General features: G+C 40.1%; 1 protein-coding gene across 3 annotated transcripts in view; it reads right to left on the bottom strand.

Annotated features, from left to right (window-relative positions):
- The window catches only part of LOC126475351 (SNF-related serine/threonine-protein kinase), a 307,760-nt gene that overhangs the window by 65,029 nt on the left and 219,717 nt on the right, over nt 1-23,014 (bottom strand). For 2 of the 3 annotated variants that reach the window (XM_050103164.1, XM_050103161.1), the window contains exons 3-7: nt 21,866-22,265; nt 16,067-16,208; nt 11,071-11,280; nt 10,614-10,760; nt 2,067-2,178 (exon numbers count right to left, since the gene is read on the bottom strand). In XM_050103164.1, coding sequence (XP_049959121.1) covers nt 2,067-2,178; nt 10,614-10,760; nt 11,071-11,280; nt 16,067-16,208; nt 21,866-22,265 — 1,011 coding nt within the window. The remainder of the gene's footprint in view (nt 1-2,066; nt 2,179-10,613; nt 10,761-11,070; nt 11,281-16,066; nt 16,209-21,865; nt 22,266-23,014) is intronic. The other variant, XM_050103163.1, reaches the window with a different exon arrangement.

The raw sequence follows: 23,014 nt of genomic DNA, 5'->3' as shown, positions 1-23,014 counted from the left end.
TATTCCTAGTAGATTTATAAACACTTTGTTCACTGTCCGCCAATGCTAGTCTACCAAGATATATGACAATCTCTGAATAAATGATATGTACAAATAATAGTGCTCTGTTCATTTCTCAGGAATTCTGATGATTTACTCTGATATTAAATGCTTGACTTTTCTCTCAGTGTAATTGTAAATTACTCTGAAGTTTTGACTTCTCTCTTTCTATATAATTTTTCATCCCTTCCTCTTTCTTCCTCTGCCCTTATCCAGGCACTTGACATATCAATAAATATAAATTTTGTAGCTTAATGGAGACAGTTTACTACAAACTAATTACTTACAAGAAGCTACATAAAATTATTTACTGTACATAATAGGAATCCCCTTTTCAGGATTAACATTCACAAATTAATCATGAGTCTGAGCATTTCTCAAAGACACTACACTCAAAATAATAAACTGAAAATAATCACACTTCTTGCTCTGCAGTAGAGTCATGAAAAGTAATTACATTCCTAAAGTTATATAAATGAGGTTCCAATTAATGTAAAATTCCTAAAGTTGTTTAAAATATATGATAATATTTAATTAGAATAAATACAACAAGTAGTAAGTTTACAAGAAAACCATTTTCAGTTAGTATTCATAATCAGTGACACACAGTAAGATACATTCAATGAACACAATCATCAATGAAACAGTGAAATTGAGAGAGTGTCTCCTGAAAATGAATTCAGGATTCTTAATTTTCTAGATTTTGAACCATACATTCCATAGCATAGAAGTTACTACAGTTGTACTAACATCTTGTCTCTTAAGTCATTAAGTATTGCACCTTACAAAGTAGCTCGTCAGCAACATGCATCTAATAAAGAGTACTGTTAATCAATAATAATTCATACTATTTTAGGTGCTGATTTTGAAGAAGTACAAAAATGGAAAAGCAGTAGAAGTAGTGCCAATATACCAAAACAGTTGCACTACTCATGCCTATCAAACTACACATACATTGTAGACTCATTTGAATGAAGGAGTGAAGTATATGAAACAGTTCATGTGCAGTTTTGCTACATAAGGTACTTTTGAAGCTGAATTACGGTTTTAGTGAAATACTGAAACCAAATGAAAATGCCAACTAAACATGCAATAATGTTTAGGAATGCAGAATTTGCCTTGAAACATGACTTGAACAACAAATAATGAAGCTGTGAATACAAACAAATATGATGTAGTCTATAGCAATCTACTGACCAACGAGAAAGGACATGCAACTTCTGCTTCCTGAGTGAATACATTATGTTTTCACTGGCAGAGAGTGCCACCTACAACTTGCAATCACAAAATAACTGCGCACGTTTTGGATACAAGAAATTAAGAAGAAATGTCTTATTACATGAATAAAATCTTCAAAGAAGTTACAAAGCACTTAATACTGGTCATTGTTTAATAATCACTGAGCAGTATCATTCTGGTACAGAAAGATGTGTCTCCTTTAAAACATGAAATGCTTACTTCATTTAAGTATGCACAGAAGCAGCAGAAAACTTACAAGATGCAAGATTTTTCAATAAAAAGAGGAGGGGCCAGTAAAATACAAAGACTCTTGTTCTAATATTCTATCAAAAAATTAGTTTCTACTAGACCATGCCAAATTAAAAGAAAGATACACAAAATTTCTTATGTTTTTCAATAGTTACTGTAACTTTAATTATTTTGAATATTCTAGTAATACTTTGAAACTAATTAGTTGTGCCAATCAGAGGTTATCACCAAATTTGAAGTGTAAATGTTATATAAACAGAGTGAAGTTGCTCACAGCAGAAGCAAAAACTAAGTATTTAATGATTTCATAAACTGTACACTAAAAATAAGAAAGCTGATTTTATTTTAAGTTGTTTTAGTCTTTACTTTTCCATGCATGTAAGTTGACCGTGCATTTAATTCCACTATTGCAATATGCACACAGCTTTAACAGTCTGTGACAGTGTTTTATGTGAGAACACACACCAGAGCGCCAAAACGCAAAGTGAAGCAATTGCAACATGCAACAGGCATGCCAGAGGTGGTTGTTGTTGATTCACCTGGTCCCCGGGTGTGCGCGCTGCACTCAGTAAAGACTGGTTCACTTGTTGGCATGACACATCTGTGTTGCTCATTCCTGTGATCTTGTCCATCTTCACGTAAGGCTTGCTGCTGCAAATTTGTGGGATAAATGTATCCAGTTAAAGTAGATGCTACAAAATTTCTGTTTACAACTCAAAAAATATTTTTGCTATTAACAGCATTATTCACTGAGAAGATTTTGTTGTCAAGAAGCCTACCACATATCAATAATTAAAACTGCGGGCAGCAAAGGGGTTGAGGCAAGTGAGATATTACAATATTCAAAATTTGTACTGTGAAATCCGTCTACTACTCAACTAAGGACTAACTAAATGTGCTTACATGTAGCTAATAAATGCACATTATTGAGACTAAGAAGAAAACAAGGGCGCAAAATGAACTGTACCTGCATCTTCCTCAAACATATGAATACATGAGACTCAATTAAAATGATTATACTATAAATGAACATATGCTTAACTTTTTTCTTTGTATCATCTTACAAAACTAAGGCACAATCTGAACACAACAAATTCATTTTTTTTCCTGTATGTATCATTACTACTGACTCAGTGCATCCTTCAAATACAACTTCTCCATTGTCTACATAAAGTATTGATGTCTATAGTTAGTCAATATCAACTAGATGACCTAATACACATTTTGCTATAACCCTGTAAAGAGCACTTGTATACACACTGCAGCATCAGGCCTCTGGCACACTACACTTCAAATATTCCACCAATGGCATCTGCATGAAATGGACACAAGAGATCACCTGTGGTGGTCACATGAGTCATGCTCACAGCACAGCATCCACCTTGCCATCTACCGGAATTGTCGTCCTTATAAGAACTGCGCAGCAGGCACTCACTGACAATAAATAAGAACACAATATAAGAGTTTCTGTAAGTTCCAGAATTGTTTCTATGTTTATGTCAGTGTTCTCAACTGCTGTTTTCTTGTTTATGGAAGAAGAATAAACTTTGATTCATTGTGGCTGTGCCATTGTTTGTGTCTTACATCGTAACACAACTAGTGACGAGTGTGGCATTCACTTCCATTAACTCAGTCTATTGGTTAGTTTCTTTGGTTCTTCTGGCCATTGAGGCACTGCTTACATCTCTCCTTGAGTAGCAGCAGGCTCCTACACTTGCTATCACAAACCTGTCAGCCACGTTGAGTACGCAGGCATCCACACTGCCTTCCCTCCCCTAACGACGATGTGGTGAAAGACTGGGAGGCTTACAAGAAGCAGCTTCAGCAACACTTTCTTGCCTTTGGTGCTAACATGTGTAAGGTTTTGTTCCTGCTTTGGATTTCTCCTCGGATATACCAGCTGTTGAGCCAGTTAGCCCCACTCCAGGATTCTGTGTCGCTTTCACTCAATGAAATGTGTAAGTTGTTCTCAAATTATCACTGTAAATGCAACCATGAACTCCACTGCCTCAGTGGCAAATGTCAGTTTGTTACTGACGCTCATCACAATTCCTATGCTCATTCTATGGTCCACATTCTGTTGTCTCCGGACAAGGAGGAGCGTCAACACACTTAACAATTCGAGAATCCATTTTTGGCTGAAGTGTTAAATATTGCTCAATACCTGGAGATATCTTGTGCTGCAAGTGGTCAAACTGAGGCTGCGTGTGACATCACCGTGGTGGTTCCTGTTCCTGGTTGTTGGGAGTCAGTCAGTTCTCAGGGGAGGACAACGTCGCATCTGTACAACTGCGGCCTCTGCACCACACTGGACAGTGATGTCCCAAACAAAACCTCCACCACCACCACCACCACCACCACCACCAACAACAACAACAACAACAACACCAACAACCATAGCAACGGCATCACTCCACGATCCCATCTTGCCCATACTGTTTCATGAAACACTACAGTGCCACTTGCCCTAAGTGGTGGTGACTTGCAACAACAGTAGGGAAAAAGAATATACAGCATCTGTGTGCCATTCTCAGTCCCCTCCTGTGGACATGACCATGGATGTTAATTGTTTATCTCCAGTGTCTGTGAATAATAACAAACTTTTTATTGAAGTGCAGCTGTTGGACAAAATTGTCAGACTACGAGTGGACACGGGTGCAGCCATGACTTTACTGAACTCACAAACTTGGTGTACATTTGGGATCCCTGGTGTTGTCTCCAGTTACTCAATGTGTGAGGGTTACAACAAGCAGCATATTCAAATTTGAGGCAATTTACAGCTCCCACTATGTATAAATCTGCAGTTCATTCCTTGACTTTTTTAGTAGTGGATGAAGATGACACAGCAGATTTTTGTTCAATCAGGATGCTTTCAACACTTTTGTTTTTCCATTTTGGATTCAGTGCACCTCGTTTCCAGCCAGTTCCTTACCAGCAGTTAGATTCTCTGCATTCAGAGTTCTCGTCTCTCTTCTCAGATGGCCCACCTTTCCCTTAAACTTACTGTGCAGTTGAGTTTCTGAGTGTGCCACATTCCAGTGGCATTGCCTGATCAAATGAAAGCGTAACTGAACACACCAGCATTGTTGGAGGTTGTGCAGAGAGAAAATAAATAAATAAATAAATAAAATGACCAATCAGCTTCGCCTCAGCAGTGACTTTAAAGCTTCAGTTAACATATTGCTGTGTCCACACGAATAATTGGCTAAAGCCCCTGGGGGCCAGTTTTTCTCCAAAACTGATTTGTCTGAAGCTTATTTACAGGTTCAGTTGGATGAGGATTCTAAATGGCTCCTTGTGTTCAACAAACCCTTCAGATTGTAGGAATATCAGTGCCTACCATTTGGTGTGGCTAGTGCCCCAGCGATTTTTTCGTATCTTTTGGAACAACTGACGAAGTCCGTTCTGGGGTACATCAACTATCTCCATGAACAGGTGCATCTGTGGAAGTGTATTTACATAACTTACACACCTTGCTCTCGGTATTACATACAGCAGGTTGAAATGCAACTTGTCTGACTCATACTTTTTTCGGTCAACAATTGTGTATTTGGGGCTTGAGGTATCTCAGGATGTTGTTCCATCACATTAATGTGTCACTCCAGTCACAGCTCTGCTTGGCCCAAAAACAGTCAAAGAACGCCAAGTATTTTTTGGCAAAACTGCTTACTATCACAAATTTATTCAGGGTCTGGGCACATTGGCCAATCTCCTCCTCTCATGAATTGCTCCACAAGAAAGTTTCCTTTCAGTGGAAGCCAGCCTGCAAGTGCACGTTCACTAAATTACATTCTGCTCCTGCTACCTTCCATCCTGACAATTACTTGGTTTTGGTTATGGACACCTCTCAGCAAGGATGTGGGACCATTCTTATGCATCGATATGAGGATGGTTCTGAAAGTCCGACAGCTTACACGTAAAAAATGCTCAACTCTGCTCAACAGCACTACTCCCAAGTTGAAAAGGAAGTGTTTGCTATTGTCCAAACCTCAAAAACTTTCATGTGTTCTTGTAAGTGTATAAGTTCCACTTCATTACAGGCCACAAGTCATTGGTTTTATTGTTTAATCATTCTGCTTCATTGAATGACAAAAGGGCACTTTGCGTCCTGCATTGGGCCTTGTTTCTGTTTCGCTAGAACTGTAAAATATTTTTTCAGCCTACTGCACAGCATGCCAATGCCGTTGCACTGTTCCGGCTTCTGACGGGACCAGGTCCTGTATTAGATCAGGATGAACTACTTTGCTTTCATTCAATATCAATGGAAGCATTTCCTATTATGGGCTCCTGGACCTTAGCTGCTGTTGCTGCCGACCAATCTTGCATCAAGTTGGTCACCGCATTCAGCATAGTTGGCTAGACGGGATTTAGGCAGGGCTCCTGATCCTTTGCATAACTACAGGGCTATTACAAATGATTGAAGTGATTTCATAAATTCACTGTAGCTCCATTCATTAACATATGGTCACGACACACTACAGATACGTAGAAAAACTCATAAAGTTTTGTTCGGCTGAAGTCGCACTTCAGGTTTCTGCCGCCAGAGCGCTCGAGAGCGCAGTGAGACAAAATGGCGACAGGAGCCGAGAAAGCGTATGTCGTGCTTGAAATTCACTCACATCAGTCAGTCATAACAGTGCAACGACACTTCAGGACGAAGTTCAACAAAGATCCACCAACTGCTAACTCCATTCGGCGATGGTATGCGCAGTTTAAAGCTTCTGGATGCCTCTGTACAGGGAAATAAACGGGTTGGCCTGCAGTGAGCGAAGAAACGGTTGAACGCTTGCGGGCAAGTTTCACACGTAGCCCGCGGAAGTCGACGAATAAAGCAAGCAGGGAGCTAAACATACCACAGCCGACTGTTTGGAAAATCTTACGGAAAAGGCTAAAGCAGAAACCTTACCGTTTACAATTGCTACAAGCCCTGACACCCGATGACAAAGCCAAACGCTTTGAATTTTTGGCGCGGTTGCAACAGCTCATGGAAGAGGATGCGTTCAGTGCGAAACTTGTTTTCAGTGATGAAGCAACATTTTTTCTTAATGGTGAAGTGAACAAACACAATGTGCGAATCTGGGCGGTAGAGAATCCTCACGCATTCGTGCAGCAAATTCGCAGTTCACCAAAAGTTAACGTGTTTTGTGCAATCTCACGGTTTAAAGTTTACGGACCCTTATTCTTCTGCAAAAAAAAACGTTACAGGACACGTGTATCTGGACATGCTGGAAAATTGGCTCATGCCACAACTGGAGACCGACAGCGCCGACTTCATCTTTCAACAGGATGGTGCTCCACAGCACTTCCATCGTGATGTTCGGCATTTGTTAAACAGGAGATTGGAAAACCGATGGATCGGTCGTGGTGGAAATCATGATCAGCAATTCATGTCATGGCCTCCACGCTCTCCCGACTTAATCCCATGCGATTTCTTTCTGTGGGGTTATGTGAAAGATTCAGTGTTTAAACCTCCTCTACCAAGAAACGTGCCAGAACTGCGAGCTCGCATCAACGATGCTTTCGAACTCATTGATGGGGACATGCTGCGCCGAGTGTGGGAGGAACTTGATTATCGGCTTGATGTCTGCCGAATCACTAAAGGGGCACATATCGAACATTTGTGAATGCCTAAAAAAACTTTTTGAGTTTTTGTATGTGTGTGCAAAGCATTGTGAAAATATCTCAAATAATAAAGTTATTGTAGAGCTGTGAAATCGCTTCAATCATTTGTAATAACCCTGTATTTTACTCGCAGTCACCACCTTTTGGTGCCTGATGGTGGCGTTCTATGAACTATGGAAGGGCTGTCACATAAGATTGTGACTGAGGCTGCTCTACGGCGGGTTGAGCTTCAGCTCCTACACTGGGTGATCTTGGGTACCACGTTATTGGCCCACTGGCATGTGTTTTGGTCCAGCATCGATGGTGATGGTGCACATCTTGTCAGGGCCTGCTCTAAGTGTGCTGCCCAACAGGTAGTGCCTCAAGCAATGCTCTCTCCATGGCCCACCTCGCAGTTTCTACAGGACAGGCATTTTGCGGGACCCCTCCCACATTCTTACTGGGTGTTGGTTGCCAATACTTTCTCTGAATTTTCAAATGTTATCAGCTGTCCTTCGACGTAGGCCACGACCACGACCACAATTCCAACTGACTCCAAAATTTATTCTATGAAACGATTGCCTTATATGCTTGTGACGGATAACAGTCCACAGTTTGTCTCAGACCTTCCACGATTTCTGTGCCCATCAAAGCATTCACTGTATGACTGCTCCTCCTTTCTACACCCAATGTAATGGTGAAGTGGACTGTCTCATCTGCATGTTAAGGTTCAAATCATCCTGCTGCATGGGTTGCCCATCCTCCTTGTGGATTTTGCCTCCTACTACCTCTCCTCCTGGGTCCAGACCCTCAGCACATGTTGCTGGGCCTTTCTGTGATACTCTGCTGCCACCAGCGAGTCCACTGCCGGCAGGGATGGTGCCTTCGAGACCTTGCCCATCAGCATCTCTGCTGCCCCAACTGAGATCCAGTGCCTTCACCACTGGCTCAGTTCCACAACATTGACAAACCGGGTGTCAAAATGCAACCAGCGCCCTCGTCACTTGTCCTCTCTTACGGTACTTCTCGGGGGGAACGACCACTGTGCATGTCAATCACGGTGTCACTTCTGCTCCTATCCCTGGTTCCAGCACAGAATCAGCTGCCGCTGCCATCGCCTGTGGCGTCTGCCGCAGAGCCCATGGATATATCACAGCTGCCCTGACACCCACATCTATGGAGTCCTCTCTCCTCAAAGGGGGAAGGGGTGCTATAACCTATACATTGAGGTGACAAAAGTCAAGGGATACCTCTTAATATCTTTTCAGACCTTTTTCCCAGCTTGGTGCAGCAACTTGGCATGTCATGAACTCAACATGTCACTGGAAGCCCCTGCAGAAGTAATGAGCCATACTACCTCTATAGCTGGCTGTAACTGTGAAAGTATTGCTGGGCAGGGTTTTATGCACAAACTGACCTCTCGATTATGTCCCATACATGATTGATGGCATTCATCATCTAATTACACCACTTTTTACACAAGTTCTCCTCTTGTCAAATGATCAAATTGTATCAGTGTGTGTGGCCTCTGACAGAAACAGATGTGGTGCGAAGTATTTCATGTAACCACATAGACTATCCAACACTATTGTCATTTTAGAGCTCCATACCTCAATTGGTAAACATTGAATCCTTACGGATCACTTTGTGTCCACCTGCCCATCCATCTGTTCGTCAAAAATGCTTTTTTCTCAGGAAAGGATAGACTTATCAAGCTGAAATTTCTGCTGCATTCTATTGTCTATGGCCCCTTGGTAGTGAAAAAAAATTGAAGCGTCTAACTCAATGCAGTCAAAAGATACAGCTATTAATGGCACATATTTTGACACTTGCACTTTGTGATTTGTTATCATAATGTTTCTGTCCATCCATCTGCTAATATATCTTTTTCTCAGGAGCAAATAGACTATCAAGTTGAAATTTATATCACATATTATGTTATAGGGTCCATTAGTGGTGTAAAAATGTTAGCTTCTACGTCAATGTAATGAGAAGATAGGGCCATTTATATCACATATTTCAATACTCACAAAATCACTCATTAAAAACTGTAGGATGCTTCTCATTGGCAAGAATCATGAAATTTGGCAAGAAGCAAGGTTTTACAGTAGAAGCAAAGGACAAAATCAGAAAAATTGCTAATTTGTAATTAAATCATAGAAAAAATATTTCTTTCGACATTTGTTATCCGACTTCAAACGTAAAACATTCTCAAGAGTCTTGGAATTCTTTGGACCGATCTCCTGCCATTATCAACGCTTGTAACAGGCAAAAATCATGAATATTCTCAATTCCCAGAATGGATGAACTGTCTATATCCACAATTAAGTTTATATGGAACCCTCAGAGCCCGATTCCTACTCGCACCTGGCCTTTTCTTTTCTGTTTTTTTAACATTTTAAGTTCATTACTTTCAAACTGCCATACGATTGGAGCAGTCATTTGAATAAAGCTGCTACCAGTGATGAACAATAATGGGTGTACAGCCAGTACACTGTGTCCAATGGGTGCAATATTTTGATGACTGATGATGGTGATCGTATTGTTCACTGAAATGTTACAGCACACTGGATACTGAGTACCAGCAGTACACCTATGGAATGTTCCACCAACAAATATGCCAGGAGAAGCTAAGAAATCACATGAATGATACTGTTTGCAAAGCTGAAGAAGGTTATAGTCGGATGTAACCAGAGGGACAATGACCACAGATACCATGGTTGGTGTCTAAACTAAACTCTACCTGAACAAGCCATGGAGGCCCAACGGTACCGACCGGCCGCCGTGTCACCCCTGGCATAACTGGATGCGTATTTGGAGGGGCACGTGGTTAGCACACCACTGTCCTGGCCATATGTCAATTTACAAGACCAGAGCCGCTACTTCTCAATCAAATACCTCCTCAGTTTGCCTTACAATGGCTGAGTGCACCACGCCTACCAACAACACTTGGCAGACCGGATGGTCACAAAAGGCCGTTGGCATGGTTTGGATCAGGACATAAATAGACAGAAAGTTAACCTAAGACAATATTTAAATTGTACGAATGTTGAAATATTGCTTCTAGAAGTCATTTGAGTGTTTGGATAATTTTTTTTTTTTTTTTTTTAATCTCTACTCCACGTCACTAAGTATCATGTACTGTCTTTTCATGTTTTCACTTTTAAACAATCTCAGCTCTAGTCTAAGAATGGCACTAAATATTTAAGCATCAGAAGGAAGCAAAATACACATGACAAAATTTGTTCTGTAAACAACAGAAGGATAGTGAGGGTGAGAATACATTATGGATCAAGAACTGAGCAGTAAAAAGACAAATAAGCAAGCCAAAACCATCATTAAGCTTTTGGACATGTCCTTCATCATAGTAGAGAGAGAAAGAGAAAGAGAAAGAGAGACAGAGAGTTCTTAATAATGTGTGAGGGCAATATAACAACAGATACCTCACAAATGTGTAACACTTAGAGAGTGTCTTACTGACTTACCCAGACGTTATGGGAGACAATTCTTGCAACTGTTGCCCCTGACGAAGACGCTGCTGAGCTTGTTCTTGTCTGTGTGCACGCAGTTTCCTCTCAGCTAGCAAGAAATAGGTTGCTGTGATGTGATTGTATTCATTCTTATCAAGTGCCCTGTGAACAAACAGCATATGCCTTTTGTTGAAATTATGTTGTGACAGATGTGCAACAATATTGTTTACAGTAATAAATTTTCTCAAAACATCAGAGAGAATAAGGCTGCATGTGATTTGGTAAAACACACTTATTTGAAGCACAGAACTACAACCGTTTTCCTGTCTGCTCCAACTGAAAAACTCAGTAATTCTCTTGATGATGGAGTATTTACTGACACGTGGGATAAACACTCAAAAGACTGTGAATTAGTAATGACACAAATGAAACTGCTTCAATCACCATTAATATTGTAATACCCTCAACTCACTCTAAAATGTCTTCTTTAGTAGCAATATTGCCATTGACCATCTTCTGTATGATAAGAGCATGGTCATCTTCAGACACGTGTTCTCGAGATACTAATGGGAGGAAGTCTGCTGGCTCAGTGTTGGCATCTTCTCTCAGCCATGGGTCCATTGCTATTTCTTCCAGAGTGGCTCGCTTTTCTGGTTCCCGAATCAGCATCCGAGCTATTAGCCTGCAAAATCCATCAGGAACAGAAGATAAAATCTTAAGTTACAAATAATCAAACAATGGAAAATCCAGGCTGGAATGTAACAATATCAGAGAAGGAAAGTTGCTACTCACCATTCAGCTGAAACCACAGCTCTCTGAGACTGCAGACGTGCGTGCAAGTTGCGTTTGCGTTTCATTTGTGTGTGTGTATACTGCTGACAAAGGCCTTAATGGCCGAAAGCTATAATTGGTGACTCTTTTTGTTGTGCCCATAGCAACTCAGCATCTCCGCTATATGGTGAGTAGCAACTTACCTTCTCTGGAATTATTATAAGTTACAAATAACCCCCCCCCCCTCCAACCGACACACACACACACACACACACACACACACACACACACACACACACACACACACACGTCCATGTCCATACATAGTCCTGGTCGGAAGCTCAACACTAGGTCTGCTGTTCAGCAAGTGGTCTAGGGTGAGGTGGGAGATGTGTCAGCAAGTGAAATGGGTACAGAGAGAAAGAGGCAGGAGACAGGAAGAGGGGTTGTAGTGGGTAGCTAGTGGCTCAGAGGGAGACTGCCGGTTTGTGGGGCAGGAATGTGGGAGGAAGAATTGGAAGGTGCACTGGCTAGGCATGTGGGCACATGTGTTTTAGCTGGGAGGAGCAGCACATGATTCCTCAAGTCAGTCTCCTTCCACACCCAAACAAAACCCTGGACAGCCAGCTCCTACAAGCTCTCCAAAATCCATAAAGCCAACAATCCTGGATGCCCCATTGTGTCTCATTATTGTTCTCCTACTGAAAGAATTTCTGTTCTTTTTGATCAACACCTCCAATCCACTGCCTGAAACCCAGCTTCTCACATCAAAAATGCTAGCCTCTTGCACTGACTATCCACCATCCCCACCCATTTATCTCCTAAGTCCCTATTCATCACTGCTGAAGCCACTTCACTATACACCAACGTCCCTCTTGCTCATGATCTTGCTGCTATTAAACACATCCTTCAAACTCCAAATCCAAGACATAACTCTTCACACACATCATCACCACCTACATCCTGACCCAACTACTTCACCTTCGAGGGGAAGGTATATCAAAAATCCATGGCATAGCCATGAGCACCCACATGGCACCCTGCTATGCCAACCTTTTTACGGGACATCGACAGGAAACATTCCTAGCCTCCCAAAACCACAAACCACTTGTGCAGTTCAGGTTCAATGATAAGATCTTCCTGCTCTCAACTCAGAGCCAAGACCCCTCATCATCATTCCTTCACAACCTTGACAGTTTCTCCCCCTCCACTTCATCTGGTTGCTCTCAGCCCAATGAACCATATTCCTTGACATTGGTCTCTATCTCTTGGTTGGCTCCATTCACATCCCTGTCCACATCAAACCAACTAACTATCAAGGGGACCTGAATTTTGACAGCTGTCATCCCTCCCACATGAAAAGTTACTAGCAACAGCAATAGCAAGAAAGGCATTTCTGAAAAAAAGAAAATTGTTATCATCATGCATGGGGGTTGGACAAAAATATGGAAACACCACAAGAAATGCTTGCTTGAACATAAATGTAGAGGATAGCTATGCCTGAGGATTGCACAGTCGTATTTGATCACAAATGGCACCTGCGTCATGTCCTCAATACATTGCAAGTGTCAGTCGTGGCCAGAACAGCAGTCTATGTAGCTGTGAGTGTATGCAAGTGTTTTGTGCTTTTAGAGGCACCATATCGAAGATTTATACCACATACAGGAAAAGCGGAAAAATGTCATGTGGTAAGTCACAACACAGGTAAAAATGTGTGTAGAGTGTTCATGACAGACTGTCATCATAGAGAGTTGTGACAAAATGGCTGCAAAAGCCACTGCAAAACTGAATGTCATGCTCGTGATCCCTGTCAGCACCAATACAACACAAGGGAGCTCCATAAGCAAGGAATTTTAGGGTGAGCTGTCATTCCAAAACCACTCATAGGTGATGCAAATGCACGTAACATGAAAACTTGGTGCAGAAGCCATAAAACCTGGAATGTGTGGCAATAGGAGAAATTAATTTGGTCAGCTGAGTCTTGTTGCACACTGCTTCCAACTTTTAGTCAAGCTTATGTCTCAAGAGTGGAATATGAAGGGGGTTCAATTATGACTTGATCCGCCATACCTTAGCATTCCATGGGCTCAGGGTTACTCTGCAAGGGTTATGTAACCATTTTAGTTGATTGGGTCCATTATATGATACAATGTTTGTTCCCCAATGGTAATATTGTGTTCGAAGATGACAGTGCCCCTACTCACACAGTTCACATTGCCTAGTATGAGAATGAATTGTCATATCTGCCCTGGCCATCACAGTCATCATATATCAGTCTTATCGAGCCTTTGTGGCTTACTTTGGAGACATGGGTGTGTGATCCCTATCGACTTCCGTTATTATTATCTAAGCTTGCCACTGTTTTGCAGGAAGTATGGTATAAGATTCCCTTGACAGCCATACAAGAGCTGTATTTATCCAGTATGAGACAAATTGAGGCTGTTTTGAATGTCAAACATTTTCCTGTGCCATATTAGACATGGTAATGTATTGTGTTAGTGGTGTTTCCATATTTTTGTCCACCCCCCTGCATAAATCTAGGTGTTAGGTAGTCTTTCCTGAAGGTATTTTGTCTGGAATGTGGCCTTGAATGCAAGTGAAACATTGACAATCATGGTCTAGACAAGAAGAGTGTAGAAGCTTTTGAAATGTGGTTCTACAGAATAATGTTGAATTAGACAGGCAGATTTGGTAACTAATGAAGAGGTACTGAATGGAAGTGGGGAGGAAAGAAATCTATTGCACAAAAACAAAGGACTGATTAATAGTACTCATCCTGAGAAATCAAGAAATAGAGGGCGAGTTAGAAAGACTATATTGTGATAACTTAAAGAATTCGAAGATGTATCAGTTTGCAGCGAACGACCTGAAGTTTGACTTACGTACTAGGAGCACAAGTGTAGTTCATAGTTAAAATGTGGCAGAGCATGCTCGCTGTGTGTTTTTGTTTCATGAAACAAACTCTGCAACAACTGTTTGGCATAAATCTTACACCAAATATGCTAAGGCACCTCCAAGAGGGCCTACAATTTACTCGTCACACAAGAACTTTGCTGACACGGGTTGTTCACTGTGGCACGATAAATCAACAGCTCGTTTGTGTGTTAATGATTATATTGAATAAGTTATGGAGAGCTTTGCAGCAATCCACAGAGATCAACGCGTCGTGCATCCCACAAGAGTGGCATTCCACAAAAGACTGCTTGACAACTACTGTGTAGATATTTACACTTGAAAACATACAGTTTAATAATGACAACACAATAGTGATGCAGATAAGGTTGCTCTTGGGGAATTCTGTGTGGAAATTTTGCATCAGATAGAGGATGACGAATCATTCCTGAATACAATAACCTTCAGGGATGAGTCAACACATCATATCAATGGTATGGTGAACACCCACAACTGCAGAAGATGGGGCAGTGAAAATCTACATGCAACACTGGAACACATTCATGACAGCCCCAAAGTTAACGTGTTTTGCACCCTTAGCAAACTGAAAGTGTATGGCCCTTTCCTCTTCATGGAGAAAACTGTCACTGGTACTGCATATCTGGATATGCTTGAAAACTTTTTAATTCCATAGATCGATGAAGATGACTGAGATAGGATGGTTTACTACCCGCAAGACAGTGCACCACCTCATTTGCTCATAGAAGTTCGAGGTTTCCTCAATAACAACTTCCCAGATCTGTGGATTGTCCATGAATGCCAATCCCATGGCCACCTCTCTCCCAGACTTGAGACCATTGGATTTCTGTCTCTGGGGTTACATTAAAGACTGTGTGTATGTTCTTTCCCTACCATACAATTTAAGTGACCCGAAAAATCAAATCTACACTGATGTTGTACAAGTTACACCCGATTTGCTGCAATGAGTGTGGGAAGAAATTGATTACTGGTGGAATGTTTGCCAGATCACAAATAGTACTCACATCGAATCAAAATGACACTTGACACTTGTGTTAAACTTTGATTGTTTGCTACAAAATGACACATCTACCAACTGGTTATCTTAATAAATTTCTATACAATTTCAAAGTTCTAAAATCCTTTTTGTCTCACCCCATATTTCATTTGGTAACGGAGACAAGTGTGAGAGTTAAAAACTGTAGAGGGAGACCAAGGCATGAGAGATAAAGAGGCTTATATAGATGCACTAGCATGAATAGCTGCAGCAAAACTGTTTTAACTAAAGACCACAAAAACAAATTGTTAATATTAATCATTCACATAGTTTTCAAAGTTTATTTACTTAATCTCTTTGGTTAGTTGTCTGAGTTGTTCTAGTAATTTAAGCTTAAATTCTGTCTTGCTCATCACTTCTGTATCAAATGTTTCTTTCTTCACACTATATTAATGTCTAAATGTTTGGATTCTATGTTAGATATAACTTGTCACAATGAATGTAATGTAAAATATGCAGAATGCCTGTTTAAACATAACAGACAATCTTGCAAGGGTAGATAAAACTGACCAATAAATAAAAATTGGACTTGGATGCAAGACAAAAAGAAGTTCACAAATACATCCTGAACCAGAATTGTTTTAGTTGCTGTGCAGCCCTACCTTGCAAGACCACACAAAGACACTTATGAAAACAGGTTTACCACTAAAGGATTTTATGAAGGGTGTCTTAACACAAACCAAGGATAGAATGTGCTATGGAAACATGTTACTGGCATTTTTCCTCCTACCTTTTACAACCTTCTGACACATGGACTGGGATTGTATATTTGCAATCCATTATCATTGTGAGGGTTTCACTGTCATTTGCTTCTTGGAATGGGGCTTGCCCACATACTAGCATGTACAGAATTACTCCCAGTGACCAGACATCTGCCAAGAGATCATAGAATAAATAAATTAAACAGACATTTACCGCACTAAAAGGTTATGTCCTATTTGTGAGACCACAGCTAAAATATTATATATGTATGACAAAGCTTTGTGTATGCAAAAAGCATAATCTTTATTAGAGTTGTGGACATTGCATTTTGAAAATCTTATAATCAGAAACATTATCTTCACCATTACATTTCTGTTACATTATGCACATACAGGGTAAGCAAAATAAAACAGGCTCAGAAAATGTTTATGATTCTGACACTCAGTTAGCCCAGTTACTAAACATGAGAACAGATCTTTACACCTGGTTATATCTATCCTCATTTCTGTCAAACAGGTAAAAATATCAGCAACTGAGTAGATATTGAGGCATTATTCTCATTTGTTGGTTATGTTCCATATGTGATTGTGAACAGAAACAAGCAATCGCATGCTCAATAGTAGTACAGCATAACCAGAAAAACTACTGTTAGTTTGCTGTTGTTAATTTTCTACTTTGGACACTTATAGTCTGCAAACACCAGTTGCTCTTGCTCTTGGCTCTACTGTTTACATAAATCTGAATAATTATTTAACTGCTGGCCTGAAGTAAGTATAACTGGTAGATAAGAATTGTTCAACTAGTTCATCTAAAACCCAAGAGCAATAACCAGTACTTTATTAAATATTCCCAAGCCTCTAATCATGACTACCACTTGAAACACTTCAATCGGCAATAGCACATGTATGTTAACCAATAGCATATTTATGTTAACCTTAAGAAAACAGATAATAATGGCTAATACATGTTCAAACTGTACATAATTGCTAGTATTAAAGAAAACAGTGTGAACATACATGAACTTCTATTGTACATTCATCAAAAAATGGTAAGATATTAGTGGGATACACAAAAAGAATGGAGAAGAATAAACAAAACCCACATTCCAACATAAAACAGTACAGTGACACTAACAAAACATAAACAATTGGATAAGTAGTATCACAGGCTGCTGTGATAGAGCCAGTACAGATACTGACTGATCATATATAGGGTGTAAAAATTATACATATACAAATTTGTAGAATTATTTGAGGCGATAAAAAGAAATATTTTCATTATGTGAAGCAAATGTCACAAGTGCACAATTTCCCCACTAGAGGTCCTTGAAGGGTTTGATACTGGACTTCCCTTAGGTCAATGTTTACAGCTGTTTTAACCATTTCGTATGTGTCTTCTTGACATCGGAATTTGATTTGTAACATAATAACGTCTTATTGCTAGGAAGGGTAAGTTCTTACTTCTGCTAGCAGTGTCCACCTCCATGGATAAATAGTTACATCATCATCATTTATGCTATGTTGAGGTTACAAAAAAGTATCTACTTATGTTGACAGGTTCTTGGTGGCTGATTACACTCCAATCAAGTTAGCTGACATGCATCTCACTTATAGGGAGGCACAATGCACCTGTGGGCAGAATGATTTCCAGAAAGAAGGATACCAAATCATGTTACATTTTAAAGACTTTACATGCATTTTTCTGAAACAGTATTTCTTTGGTCAGACCAACATGAAACTTGTAGGCAGAGTGTTCCATTTGAGGAAACTGTGTCACAGCAAATGAGGACAACCGACAACCCCCCCCCCCCCCCCTCCCTGTCAGCACACAATCCATTGCCAAAAAACTGAATACCTCCAATGCCAATCTCTGGAACATCCTACACAAAACAGGCATGCATCCATTCAAGTAACGGAAGGTACAAGACCTATCAACCGAAAACTTCCCCTAACGTGGGGAATTCTGCCAACAGTATCTACTCCAAATCGCAAACATCCCCAACTTCCAAATATGTTTTGTTTCCTGATGAGTTGCCTTCACAAGGGAAGAAATATTCAGCCATGTCTGGGAGCTGGAGAATCCTGTGCTACACCAACAGAATAGTACGAGTACTATAAATGTGTTGGCCAGTACCATCCTCATCCTCATCCTCCTCCTCCTCCTCCTCTTCCTCATCCTCAGTACCACCATCTCCAAATGGAGTTCGAGTCAGGTATACTTGCTTGAAATGACCAAAGGAACTTAATTTCACATGCTGCTTCTCTCTACAATAACACAGGTCCCCAAACCACACACTGATAAGTCAAAACATAATGACCACCAACTTAACAGCTTGTTTGTCCATCTTTGGAACAAATTACCCTGATTCTGCATATCAGGAATCCAACAGTTTGTTGATAGATTTCTGGAGGCATGTGCACAGGTCATGTAATTCGCATAAATAATAGGCCACTGATTTGTGTACATGGTGATGGTGCCCAATAGTGACCCAGATGAGTTCCATATCATTTACATCAGTTGAATTTGCTAACCGAGACATCTGTGTGAGTTTATTATAATGCTCCTCAAACCTTGTTAGCATGATTCTGGCTCCAACAAGACACAGACAATGATACTGCTGAAAGATGACATTGTTGTCGGCAAAGACATCAAGCAAGGAGTGATGCAGGTGGTTCGCAGCTGTCAGCGTGTCTTCGATTACTACCACAAGTCCCATGCAAACACAGGAGAGTGTCTCCTACAGCATAATACTGATCCCACAAGCCTGCATCCATGGCTTGCTGCACGTTTCAAGCCATCATTCATCTCGATGATGGTGTTTGTGGAGACAACCAGCGACCTAATGTAACAAAAATGTGATTCACCTGAAGAGCTGACATATTTCCATTGATCGATGTCAAATCTCGCAATCTTAACTGAAGAGGATGATTGGTCAACATGTGAACACATAGAGGTGGTCTGTTGCAGAGCTCCATGTTCAATAGAGTATGATGAACAGTGTGCTCCGAAACACTTGTGCATACACCAGCATTGTGCTCTTTCGGCAGAGATGCCACTGATCAACACCTATACCACTTTCAGGAGCAGACAAGCCTCCAAATCCCAAGTTCTATAAAGAGTCATGGATGTCCAACCCATTAGTGCCTAGTGATAGTTTCGCTGTCGTCCTACCTCTTTCTGTAGATGCTTGTGACAGTAGCATGTGAACATCTGACCAGCCATTTTCGAGATACTCGTTCACAGGCTCTGCATAATAATAATCTGCCCTTTGTCAATGTCTCTTATCTCAATGGATTTCCCCATTTGCAGCTCATATCTTCGCTCAAGTGATCCCCCATCTGTCTGTTCCGCTTACATACTTCTATTTCTGCGTCATGTGCCCACAATATCACCAGGTGGCATTCAATGTCACGGCGGACAGTGGTCATAATGTATTGGTCGGTGGGCAGTGGTCATTATGTTTTGGTTTATCAGTGTATATCATGATTGGCAGGGGATAGGTTTTACACGTCGTCTGTTTAGCTCTTAGAGGTACTCCCTTGTCCCAGATTAGGTTTTGTACTTCGTGGCTCTTATCTTCTGCATAATTTGCTTGGTGAAGAAAATTAACATATCTTTCTCCATGAAGTGCTATTGGAAAAATTGGAGGATGTCTCACTAGCAGTTAGGCAACATTTACGGTTCCATCACGATGGGAGCCCCACCATATTTTGCTGCTGATTTCACAGAACATTTTGACATTGTTTTGCTCAACTGTTGGATAGGGAGGTGTGACCAGTGGAATGGCCAATATGTTCTCCTGGCCTCACTCATATCTAATTTATTATTATTATTATTTTGGGAGGATATTGAGTGTTTAGTGTATCAGACAGCAACAGACATTCTAGAAGAGCTGGCTGCCCGTTTGGTTGAAGCTGGAGCCATTATTACTGAAACACTGAATGGTTTTGAATGTATTCGACAATCATTAGCACGCAGATACCAGTTGTGCATTAATGTGTGTGACATTTTCAGCAAAATCTCTAAAACAATATTCATCAGAGGGCAATCTGAACACTGGCTTTTTTTTTTTTGTTCATGATGGCCATCAATCTTCCTTAAAGAAATGAATTATTTGTTTTCACAGAAACAAGTGGTTTGCTGTCAATTGCATTTAGTACTCCAATTTAAAATGTGTCACAATTATATTCAGAAGACTCATTTACGAATTTCTCCTCTACAAAGAGTGTCTGAGCAATATTAAATGTTACCTAGCCGGATTTTTTAAATTACAGTGGTTAAATAGTATTATGCCAGGAGTGTGAGTTGACAACTCAAGAGGTGAGTATTAAATGAAGGGTATGTACATTAGTTGCAATAGAATCATTTGAAAGATATAGTAAAATGTAATGGTGGAATACGATTGATTATGACCTCTGGACCTATAGCCCTATCTGTAACTTCCTCCTGCTATCTCCAGATAAATAATAGCTTACCTGAAAGATTTTCCTGTCTCCTTGATAGAGCCAGCATCGGAGAACAGAACCTACATTAGGTTACAAACAAGTAACAAAGGGGCAGGAAGTCAATTAGTTTTTGTATATACTGATCCACAAACACAAATGTGAGGCAACTTTACAGAGTTGGACAGCACCACTTCACTATGCCATATTATCCATAGTAATCGCCTGTCATCCACAGACCACGAGTTCATAAAATAATAATACAAAAGGTGAATAAAAAGTTTAGTGAACTCCTAAGGAGTTCTAATTGGTAATGTTCCCTACCACAATTGCTTTACGTAATCTGACTCTGAGGTGATGGAAGTCAGAACATACTACTAGCTAAGTTAGTACGAGAACTTGCATCCAGAGTGGCAGGAGAATGTGCCTCCATTGGTTTTCTTTCTAGGTGGTGTAAAACATAGCCCCTGCAGCCAACATCAGAGCAGAGACCATAATGAATACTACTTTTTTTCTTTTTGTGTGGTGGGGTGGGGACAACATCCATCCAAGATGAGCATTCTGAAATAGTGCCACTTGAATACACCAAGGAAAGAGGTCTTCCTCCATGCCAGCGTGGTCACAAAATACATTTGAACCAAACAGCTCTTATCTTCAATGGTCCATGCCATCTTAGGACTTTTTCCTAATAATACACCTGGTGGGTATCAAAAATATTTAGACTTTATCATCCGCTTGAGAAATTTGCATATCAAGTTTTCCAATTCAACTGAGCCACGAGCGAGGTCATTGGATTTGTAATTTTCCACTACATATGACTCTGTGACTGGATTTTACATCTATTGAATAAATCAGTACTCTTTCTTTGTAAGCACTGGACAAATTGTTCATTACAGCTAAGCCCATCCTTGTGTGTGAAACATACTACGAGAAATCTTGGGTTTACAACTGTCTTTAAATATCACTAGCATCAAAACCTTCATGGAATTCTTGTGGAGAAAATATATGCCACGATGTTTTTGTTACAAAAAAGTCATTCTTTTTACATTCCCTGCCACCTCACATTTTGTATACATTGTTTTTTTACATCCTGTATAAGCTAGTAATATCAGTGTCTGACAAATATACAATGCAGGATCAAGAACTATACAATAGCAAGTTGAACAGATGTCATAATGACTGAAATAACTGTTGGAGAGTAAGGTGAAGGGATGATGAGTGTGGACAAATAGAAATATGAAGAATGAGATTAGTGAGGTAAGAACACACAGGGCTGTTGAAGGAAAGATAAGAGGACAGTGAGACATAATATAGAATTAAGAAGTGCTCAAAAAATAATTAAAGCTAGATATTAAGCTAGATACAACAGTTTAGGTATGGCTCACCAACTGCTGGGGCATCATACGAATCACCCAGTAATATCTCTGGTGCAGAATATGCTAAAGATCCACATGAAGTTTCCAACTTCTGCCCTGGATTGAAACGATTACTAAAACCAAAGTCTGTAAGTTTCACCATCCCAAGTCTCTCAAAGAATACAACATTTTCTGGTTTTAAGTCCCTATGCACAACATGTAACCTGTGACAGTACGAAATAGCACGCACAATCTGACGGAAATATTCACGAGCCACTTCTTCACCCAGACCACCGTCATGTTTCATAATATAATCATAGAGATCACCTCCATCTCCCAGTTCCAATATTAGGTACAACTTTGTCTGTGTATCAATAACTTCATAAAGGCGCACAACATTTGGATGCTGGACAAGTTTCATACATCGCACCTGTTTCGAAACAGAAAAATTGTTATAAGTTATTTCTGTAGTTTATTTGTAGAAACTGGACTGGACTTTTAGAAATAAGAACAAATACAAAAGGAAAAACAGCTTTCAAACAAATATAACTCTCATCAATAAACTTTAAAAGCATTAGACATAATTATCTTAAGTATTAGAAAGAGCACTGTTTCAACTCTTAACTCACAGACAGAAGAGAACAACTTTTAGTGTGCTTTACTGTTAAGCTCATCTGCGAGGGAGGGGGAGGGTAAACAAATATACATTTGCAAACTCATGTTCAAATTTAACTTTCCTTACATACTGTGAATGAAGCTGTGAGAATTTTAATAAGTAAGGAAAGCTTTGTAGAAAATTTTAAATGGGAATTAAAATATATGTTTCTGTTTTCTTTAAGGCAATGTTGCAACTGACATGGAATATAGGGAATCTACACCAGTGAATCAATACTGTCAAAACAAGAACTTAAAGACGACAGCCACTAATCAAGATTGGTGGAAAAGTTTCTGCAGAGAAGAGTAGTAGAGAAAAAATGCTGTCTATTTTCAGTATCATTATGAAACTTGGATAATGGTAAACAAATGTGTCTATCCAATTGTTATAGTGAAGAACATTAAAAGATAAGCAACAGCACTACTGCTTATCTCACACACAACTTTAATCTGCCAGGAAGTTTCAGAATAGTGCACACCCCACAGCAGTGTGCAAGCTTCGTGCTGGTAGCACTGCACAGGTAT

The sequence above is a fragment of the Schistocerca serialis genome, chromosome 4 (genome assembly GCF_023864345.2).
Source record: "Schistocerca serialis cubense isolate TAMUIC-IGC-003099 chromosome 4, iqSchSeri2.2, whole genome shotgun sequence".
NCBI classification, from domain to species: Eukaryota; Metazoa; Arthropoda; class Insecta; order Orthoptera; family Acrididae; genus Schistocerca; species Schistocerca serialis.
This window is presented reverse-complemented; position numbering and strand designations above follow the sequence as displayed.